Genomic DNA, 10,003 nt, shown 5'->3' with positions numbered 1-10,003 from the left:
TCAAGGGAGAATACTTGGGCTCTCTGAGATTAATAGCAAAAGCTCTTTTATTGCAGCATGAAGGCGTAAGATTTGCAAGTTGTGTCTTTGTGCAGCAGAGCAGGGAGCCAGTATCCCTCCCAATATCACCCTTTCCATTTGGGCCCTACCATTGCAGATTATTGTGCAGGGATCTAAACACCCCTGGGATCCAGGATCTTGCCAATGAAGAGGAGGGTTCCAGTGGTATCATCCCTCACTACAAGAAGGAAAGGTTTGTCCACGTGATATTCTATGGGGAAGGTCAGACGAGCAGCATTGGCCTCGGGGTTTGGTGTGGCTCTTTCCCCATCCTCACTAAGCTCCAGCATTGCCTTGTGTTGCACATGAGATAATCTCAGAGGTTTGGCAGAAATCTTGGAGAAGTCAGGTGATGTGAAAAGTGATTGGAGCCCTGGAGAAAAGAGAGAAAGTTCCATTAGCTGAAGGCATGGATTGCAGAAGGGGGAGCAGCACTGCTGATGCTGTGATCCAGGAGGGCAGGGAGCCTGGGGGAACAGGGAGAAGCAGCTTCCATCTGCTTGTACTGAGCTTCACCCTCAATCTCAGCAGCATTGTATGAGCTTGGTGGAGGGATGTGATAAAAAGCTGAGAAGTCCTGGATGAAGGTGATTTGGTTGCTGGTGAAATCTCCGCAACCATAACTAACAACCCACCAGCTTCCTATTCTGAGAGCAAGAAGCAACTTGACCACTGCTTTGAGCCCTGGCAGCCAGCAAAGGGGGTGTGATGTACATACTTGTCTCCTTTAGTGTGCTGCCAAGTGCCTCTTCGTAGTTCAGCTTTAGTTTGGGCAGGCTTAGCACAGCATGGACTGTCTTCAGCTCCTTGTCCACATCGTGCACAAACTCCGAGGTGAGGCTTTCCTCAATCAGAGTCATGTTCTGGGTCACCTTTGTGGGTAGGAAGAACATGGCACTGATCCCCTCTGTCAGGGGCAGCTGGGCAATCTGCAAGGCCAGAGAGAAGAGGGAGATTAGAGAGGGTGACATCAATGATAAACAGTTTTACCCATCCTGTACCAGGCCAAGGCCTGACTCTCAGGCTGGAATCTCAACCTTTTCAGTTAACATTTGATCTTTTTCCCTGTTTGCTTTTATCTGACATGATGCTTCCTGACACTTCTGGCTTTTTCCCTAGGCTTCTATCCATCCTTCCTGCACTCTTCCTGCTATAGAAGTGCTCTCTCACCTGTTAAATCCTGCAGCTTTGCTTTGGGGAATTCTCACTGAAACACCTTTGAGCTCATGCTCCAGGGAAAGCTTGGTTGAAAGAGGTAGAGATGGAAAAGTTTTGAGAGGTGTGCCCTGCCCTTCTTGCCCAACTTTAAGTCAAGCAATACAGGCTGGTAGGAGCTGGGCATAATTTAAATTTTGGGTTGCTTGTGACATAGCCAGTGTAGGAGCAGGATATCCTAAGAATCAACACACTGCCTTTCAAAATAGGGATTGCAAAAGTAGTTGATGGGAGGAGCAAGGCTGGATTGGGTTAACAGGTAGGTGTAGCTGAACCTGCTCCTCAGTAGGTTTAGGAGATCTTAGGCAATATTTGCTCCCTGACCTTGCAGTTGAGTTCTGAGTCAAAACCATATCTCAGGATGGCTTTGGGGTCTGACATCATGGACACCTTCACAGTTCTGTCCTCGTCCAGGTGGAAGTCCTTCAGGGCAGTCTTCTTGGTGTCAAACTTGGTTTTCCAGGTCCCTGTTTTTCAAGAGAGAAAATGGAGGATTTTCTGGAATAATAGCATATGAAACCAGGCTCCTGCCTGTGCCTGAATAATCTTGTGCTTTAATATACAGCACTTGTGCTTTAAGAGTTGAGGCATAACAGGGATAGAAATAGACTGATTGGAGCTACTGATTTACTGCCATCCTTGGCCCCTCCTTTTCATCTGAGAATTGGCTAAATGGCAAATAAATAAGCAAGCCAGTGTATGGGTGGAGTTGCTATTGGGAAGTTGATGTCTACTTATGCAATTACAAAACTATTTTGAAGGGTAACAGTTGTGTCGATGCATATAAAGTGCTTCTCTCCCCACCCTTTATTTTACTCCTTGTCTCCAAGCAATAATTCTCCAGGACACTGGCTTACAGCATGTTTAAGAACAGCTCTCTAGTATCAAACTGTTCCTTCTGCAGTGGTAAAAAGGCTCAGAACACTCTAAGCTGTGCCTTCCCTAAATGGTAATATCCTGTCTCTGAATGGAGTTTTGTGAGTTTAAACTTTCTTCTCTGGTTCTTACTGCAAACAGGTCAAGATTCAGCTTCCCAAGAGTAATAATTCCTCCCTCAGGACTTTTTTTGTTCAGGTAGTGTGCTTTTTTTTTTACTTCTTTACTAAACATTCTCAAACACTTTCTTCTCACACTCTCTGTCTCTTTGACAGTCTGTTTGCTTTATTGGAAGTGAGAGCATTCCTTCACATCTCCTCTAACACATGCTTAATGGACTTTTTCTGTATCCAAGCACACAACATTCTTACCCTTGAAGAAAGCAGCCCCAGCAAGGAGAATGCTGACATCTGTGGGCATGTCCTTCATGAACCTCATAATCCTTCCCTTAGTCTGCTGTCGGACCCAGCTGTTGATTTCTTGGAGGTCTAACTGGGTGTTGCCACTCAGTGCCCTCGGTCGCATCTTGTAGGACTTCTCAAGCTGGCTGTGAAACCCAGGCCTTGCCCTGAGTCCTGGGGAATAAAAACATGGATCCTGCAGCTTAGCTCCCTTATCAAAACAATCTCAAGGCAGCACGTTGCAATGCAAAGCCCAGCAGCAGGCCTCTCATAAAATATCTGTGGCTGTTTGTCTACAGAAATGTGCTTTGAAGAGGAATATCTGAAAGCACATTAAGGAAACTGATCCAAATCCTACAGCCACCCATGCTGGAGCATGGGATAACTCTCTTCTGAAAACTGAAAAAGGGAGATAAGAACTCAAGGCTTGGACACAGCCATTCCTACATCAGCCTTTCTTCTTTCCCCAGCCTGCTTTATGAGTACAGTTTACTCAACCTATTGGATTCTTGGAACCAGCAGGTTCCAAGAGATAGCTCTTAGCATTCTCAGCAGATGTTTATTGCATGCCAGAAGCAGACATTTCAAATAGCTCTGCAAGGAATTAAACAAAGGAATATGGCTGAGTGTTATCACAAATAGAAAATGTGATCTGTGGTTCCTGGAAGCCAGCAACACCTGCCAGACAGCCTGGAGTGAAGGCAAAATTCTCAGCAAGTTTCTTTTAGGTCTTCTGTGAGTTAACTGTTCTGTCACCAATGTCTTTGTGTGCATGTCTGGGCTTTTATTTAAGTGCACACAAACTTTCCAGGCTTTTTCTGGAGCAGCAAGAGCATTCCATGCCCTGTCTGCATCCTGGCTTAGATGTCAGAGCCAGAGCTGTTGGTGCTGTGTTACTCAGTGTGTTTTTATATAAATACACACCAAAATAACTACTGCTGACGGTTATTTAGGTAAAATTTCATGGAGGGGAAGAAGGACTTTTACTTTTCTCCAAGATGATCCGGGAGGCACTTTTCATGCTCTTCTCTGGCCCAGCCACACTGCTCAGGAGGTCCTTGTAGGTGTCGTGGACCTCAGCTTTGTTGAGGAGATCGTAGAAGAGGGCGCGAGAAATCACATTTTCGGTTCGTTCTCCAGCCCCTGCCAACGACCAGGAAAACGTGAGGGAAGGGCTGTCAAGCCAAATGGTGAGTGTGGAAATGGGGCAAAGAACTCACCAAGTGAGAGACCAGAAAGTGCAGTAGCCAGGCTGAAGGGAGAGAGCAGCACGTTGGTGGTGGCAGTCCGGCTGGACTGCTGGCGGTACAGGTCGTAGCCAAAGTTGGAGACTGCAGCTGCCAGCTTGTTCACAGGGCTCTTGTAGAATGGATCTTCCTCTTCCTCGCCAGCATTGGCTCCATCAGCTGTGGCAGAGTTCTGGCAGGTACAGGGAGTGTTTTGGTTAGACTTGCAGGTGTGATAAACACTACAGATTTCTTCTATGACCTACAGAAATATTGGCTTCATCTTGTAGAGAGTGTAGGAACAGTTACTTTAAGGCCAAAGACAGCACTGGGTTTGAAATTCTGCCTCATGGTCATCCCCTGATGTAACTACTGTGGTTTTATCCAGGTAATGCAGGAGTTAGTCTCATTATGTTGCTAAATAAAATCCTAGTAATTTAGGAGGGTAATGCTTAATCCTTCGGTAAGGATCTCTAAAATTAAATTACCTGCTCCACACCTCTCCCCCTTGCTCTCTGCATCTTGTCTCCTACTCACCTGCTCAGTAGCTGAGTTCTGGGTTCTGCTTGGGACAGTTAAGAGACCCAGGAAAAGGAGAACCACTGAAATCTGCATGCCTGGACCTACAAAGTAAGAATATGACAGGGAGAGTTTGAGCAACCAGGTAAATACATCTCTACCACAGCTATTCACTTACCTGGTTGTGACAGAAGCTGCAGTGACAGATGCTGCTGCTTGTCCTGCCAGTTGTGAAACACACACCTGATCTCAGCCTTCTCTAGTTGGAAGAATTCAGCCAAACTGGCCCCAGTGACTTTAAAATTGGGCAAGCACACGGTGTGGGCGTGCCTGAGCACAAAAGCAGATGTGTGTGGCCCAAACCACACTGATGCTGGCAGTTACCGAGTGCCAAGGTCCAGAAAAGCACAAATCATTATTTCTGAGTCTTAGGCTTTGAGAAAATTCAAGACTTCATTTATAAAAGGTACCAAATCCATAGTGTTGAATGGGGCAGAAAGCAACACTGACTGGTTACTGCTGTGTTATACAAGTTACCTGCCTCAGGCAGTAGTTTGCTGTTCCTTGTGTCTACCTGTGTCCATCCTTTGCTTCTTATTTGCAATTTGATAAAGTAAAATAGAAGAACTTTCTTAAAAGACAATAAGAAAAGGGGCTGGGAGTAAATATCTAGTGCTGGGCCAGACCTAGAGAAGTGAAAGGCAGAGCTTGGCTTATTCAACATTTTTAATGGAGGTGGGAGAAAAGCACCAAACTCCCCAAAGCTGTTCCTTCTGTGGAATCCACTTTTCATCACTTCAGGACTGGGATGAGTGGCCCTTCCAGACAGATCTGTCTGGTCCAGAGGGCAGTGAGTAACCCAGGGCTTTGCTGTGGGTAAACCAGAGCTACTGCAGTGTCCCACCCCCGAGAACAGACGCCACTGAGGCTGGTCTGAAGCAATGTTTAGATAGATTCCCAGAAATTAAAGGAAGAGGGTTGTATTTAACTAACCCCTGTCATCCAGACAACTAGAGAAATCAGAGGAAGAACATGTGTTTCAGATTAACTTCAGCTCAAAGGAAACACGCCTGCTGCTAGAAATACACGTGGCGACAACAACCCCAGTTCCAGACCCTGTTCAGGCAGTGAAAGGCAGTTTGCTGATTCCCTTTCCTGCCTTTTCTTCTGGAGACAGCTCTCCCTTGGAGAAAAAGGCATCACAGTAGAGGTTTCAGGCTTTCATCTGTGTTCAGCCAGTGTAACACAGAAGTGGTACCTGCTTTCCCCTGTGCGCTTGCATCCTGCTGCTGTCCCAGCTGCAGAGTAGGTGAGGTTTCTGGTGCAGAAGATGGGGATCAAGAGGATTTACTATCTGGTGGTGTGGTAGTGGATATGATGTTGGGATTGCTCCTATCATTCCAGACTTTTACAGTGAACAGGCACCATGCTGGAAGAGGGGTGACAGAAGCCCTGCATGAGTCTAAGTTAAACAGGCCTTAACGAGGGCTCTGTGAGGATGCCTGTACCAAGCTGCACTCTTGCATGCTGAGAGGAAGAGGTTTGGCCCAGTCTAGCTTAGAGATGAAGGTTTTCCATGGAGCATAACCTTTTCTCTGCAGAAAAAGAAAATAATCTCAACACAACCTCTGCTTCCAGCTACACTGAGCTCCTGGGAGCATGGGAATGGAGATTGGTTTTGCAGATTGTATTGTTTTTGCCAGTACTGTCACCAGCTTCATATTTCTCAGACTTTGCCAAAAAGCAATTTCCATTCTAAAAAGACAAAGCCTTTTGCGTTTGAATTGGCCTGAACATCTGGATTCTATTTGTATTTCTCTTAGCACACGGCCAGAAACGCAGAGAAAAGAATTTGGTTGGATCAGAGGTGGGATGGTTTCAGGCATGATATTAAAATCTGTGGCTGCCTTGAAGGAGAAGAGAAGGAGCAGCAGCGTGTGATGTTACAGTCAAAAGGTACAGGAGGAAAACCTTGAGAAATGAGCTGAGAAGGAACTTTGTGTCTGGGAGTTGTCGATTTGTGAAGGCCTGCAGGTGCAAAGGAAATATTTTACTTTCCACCTGCAATGGTACAAGTCTCTCACATCATTTATAAACACTTCTGACTTTAGAGGTGCTGTGAAACAAGACCCATGAGTTCAGACTGCTCGCTCTGCTTGTTCCACAGCACCAGCTCCTGGAGCATCCTGCAACCACCAGCTCCAGAGGATCTGACTCTCACCAAACTTGTTACCATCACAGACAAAAAGCATGCTCCCAGCTGCAAGGCACATGCTTGAAAGGCAGGAAACCCACCCCAGTTCCCAAGCACAGCTCAGCCTCGGAGGGCAAAGCTGGCACTGGTGGCTCCCGATCCTTGGGGAGGTCTCTTGGTGGGAATCCCACCTGCAGAAGGACCATTCTTCCCATTTCCCAGGTCCTCTGAGAGCTGCCCAGCCTCAGTCTCTGCCCTGTGCTCCCCTGGCCGCTGGCAGTGGCACAGGTGAGCTGTCTCTGAGCTGTCCCTTACCTGGGGCTCCTCTCGGCCGCTGCTGTCAGGGGCTCCCAGCGGGTGTGAGTCGAGGACAGTGCGGGTTTGGTGCAGCCACATCTGCTTTTTGCTGCTTCCCCCAGCCCAGCCTTCAGCAGGCTTCAAGTTACAGCTTCCCGGGGCTCTCTTAAAGTGCTCTGCTCCCATTTTCTGCTGCTGCCACCCTCGCCCTGAATTGCACTAATTTTTCAACCCTTTTTTTTGCCCCCCCCCAAAACAAATCCCTGCACTAAGGGCAGCCTGGTGGGTAAAGCACAGGTTGGAAATGCAAACACTCCCTGCTGTGCTGGAGCAAGTTTTTTATCCCAGCAGTTCTGCCATAGGTCACATCAGGGGATTCCTTCTGTCTCAGAGGTATGGTTAATGCAGCAGTGTTTAATGGATTTATGGATTTATGTCCAAGATTTAATGGAGAGACTTACAAAGTGGAAACAGGCTTCTGTTGTTTGAGGCAGTTGAGATGCTGGGAACTGCTTGTATCCAGTGATGGTTACTAGTTAACAAGAAATCATTAAGTGGCTTAAAGTTTTGGCTGAAAAGAGCCTAAAAAGCCAAGGACTTGTTAAAAAAGAACATGAATTAAGAGAAATTTGTAGAAGCTTTCAGAATGATAAATTATATAGAGAAAGGAGTTCCATTATTACTTATATTATATTATATTATATTATATTATATTATATTATATTATATTATATTATATTATATTATATTATGAGGAGTTCCATTATTACTTTCCATAGAAGGCTCAAGGGGAGCACCCACCCGTGCACATTCAAATCAAGGGAGTGTATTTTTTACCAAGTATTAAATTGTAAAACTCATCATAACTAGATATTGCAAAAGATGAAAGATACATAGATTTGAGGGTAAAAAACCCAAACCAAACCAAATTAGTGGAAGAAAGGTCCCCTGAAGGCTACCAATGGCCAGCTGGGCAATACAGCCAGAGAACAGTGGGTTTTCCTTGTCCCATGTCATTCCTTTTTTTCCCCCCCAGCCATTTGTTACTGGTTACTGGAAGAGCCAGGATACTGGGCTAACTGGGCATGCAGATAACCTGGCCCAGCTGTTTTTTCTGTTTGGAAGTGCTGGAAAGGCAGTGATATCAGAGCCCCCAGTCTGGGACATCTCTTTGGGCTCTCTGCCAGCAGGTAATGAGGAGCTCCTCCTGTGTGAGCACTGAGCTGGTCCAGTCCCTCAGCAAAGGGGAAAGGATGAGCTCAGAGCTGCATTAGCTGCTGGTTTTGCAAGCCAGGAAAGCAGATCAGGTGTGCCCTGTGATTAGTCAGTGCTTCAAAGGCGAGCCTTCCTAACAACAGCAGCTTTCAGCTGCTTCTCAGCTTGCTCTGTGCAAAATCATGTGCAGAGAAAAGATTGTACTTGTTATTCTTCCATTCTCAGCTCAGGAATGGGGGTGTTGGCTGTGGAGATGTTTTCTGGTGGTTTTCATCTCTTTTCCATACCTTGTTTGTGGTGTTAAAATGCCCTTTATGGAAGGACCACTAGAGGAGTTTTTATGTCTCGTCTCTATCTTCAAATGGAAACCCATCTGTTTAAATATAGGTTTGGTTTTAAACCCATTTAAATCAGAGTGGTAGTTTCATAGAATGTTATTATAGACCAAAGCCAGCTTTATTCCTTTAGGTGAGGGGTATCCCTGAAATGGTGCATTAAACTCATCTAACAAAATCAGTTTTGTTAAATCAGTACAAACATTTTCCTGTTGTTCTGATTTGGGTTCAATATGCTCTCTGACAGGGTTCAGCTCTGCTGTGGAAGTAGTGGTGATATGAATTTGCTCTAGGTAAGGAAAAAAATACATCTAATATTAAAGATACTGGGACTTATTTGATATTCTGAGCCAGTGGTGCAGATGGATAGAGCAGACACCCTGTGCTAGTCATGTCTTTTCAGAATACAGCTCCGTCAAAATGAAAGCTTTAGCAATGCAAAGTGGAAATTCCTGAGCAGAAACATTAATATTACTTTGCATTTTACAAACTGCCTCTTCTGGAAAGTCAGTGGAGTGAAAAAGAGTCTTATGGTTGGTGTAACTGATAATTTGTTGAGCGAAGCAGTCATGGAGGGCTGCTGTACTGTCAAATAAGATGAAATTAATAGTTTGACAAGAATAGCTTGGGGGAGGAGTGATGGCAGCAAGACAGAAAATAGGAAATAAGAACCAAGCTGTTCAGGAAACTGAGAACAAGGGAAAAAACTTTATAAAAGCAGGAGCTGGAGGGCAGAGGCGTGAAAAGGAAGAGTTGAGCTTCGAATTTTGCAGAGGTTGCAGTGCAACAGGGTGGCATTCGGGGAGGTTACAGTAGCCAAAGAAGACTTACCTAAGGCATGGAATGGCATTTCTGAATGCTAGGAATGAATCTGTATAAATAAATAAGCTAAAATGTCCCCTGTGGGCTAGAGCTGTGCCCTCTAGTAAGAAAGGCTGAATTCTTGTGGGTTTACTTGTTAAAATTGCACAGCCCTGTAATTACAGCCTCTTGCTGAAGGGTTTGTGTCACTGCTTTGGTTAGAGGGGTAGGCATTATCTTCGGCCATTCTTCCCCTTTTAGACTGGAAGAAATGCATAATTGGAGGTTGGAGCCAGGACTTTTTATTCCCCAAAGTCGCCTGCATCCCTGAAATTCATGGTTAGTGAGTCAGTCCTTCTCTTATGCCAGCAGATGGTGCAGACTATTCAGGGACGGAGGCTCCCAGAAGCATTCTGCTCCTTCCTTTGAGGGAAGGCAGCCTTCCCAAGCGAGGAAAACACTGCCAGAAGGATGGCCCTTGGGCTCTGTAACTGCTGCTTTGCAAGAACAGAGCACCATCCTTTCTACCCAGAAGCTGAGGGGGTTTGGAAGCAGAAATTACTCTGGACAGGAGTTGCTTTGTTACGAGTTAGGCTCGTATTTTTAAGTGGTAGGATGGCTTGGTTGGGTGGAGGGACCACAAGATTCTTTGATAGAATCAGAAAATGATTTGGGTTGGAAGGGACCTTAAAGATCATCCAGTTCCAACCCCTTGCCATGGGCAGGGACACCTTCCACTGTCCCAGGTTACTCCAAGCCCCATGAAACCTGCCCTTGGACACTTCCAGGGATGGGGCAGCCACAGCTTCTCTGGGCACCCTGTGTCAGGGCCTCATGGGCTTTTAGGGCACTGCTGCACTGGAA

The 10,003-nt window shown here is 45.9% G+C and overlaps 1 protein-coding gene across 1 annotated transcript; it reads right to left on the bottom strand.

Moving 5' to 3' along the window:
• Window positions 1-29: 29 nt before the first annotated feature.
• On the bottom strand, window positions 30-6,949 carry SERPINF1 (serpin family F member 1). The gene is made up of 8 exons (XM_069033273.1): window positions 6,807-6,949; window positions 4,316-4,401; window positions 3,773-3,971; window positions 3,540-3,695; window positions 2,523-2,726; window positions 1,600-1,742; window positions 779-989; window positions 30-433 (listed from the first exon to the last, which is right to left on the bottom strand). The coding sequence occupies exons 2-8, from the start codon at window positions 4,391-4,393 to the stop codon at window positions 174-176; spliced, it is 1,251 nt and encodes a 416-aa protein (XP_068889374.1). The 5' UTR covers window positions 4,394-4,401; window positions 6,807-6,949; the 3' UTR covers window positions 30-173.
• Between the last annotated feature and the right edge of the window lie 3,054 nt (window positions 6,950-10,003).

The sequence above is a fragment of the Aphelocoma coerulescens genome, chromosome 19 (assembly GCF_041296385.1).
Source record: "Aphelocoma coerulescens isolate FSJ_1873_10779 chromosome 19, UR_Acoe_1.0, whole genome shotgun sequence".
NCBI lineage: Eukaryota > Metazoa > Chordata > Aves > Passeriformes > Corvidae > Aphelocoma > Aphelocoma coerulescens.
This window is presented reverse-complemented; position numbering and strand designations above follow the sequence as displayed.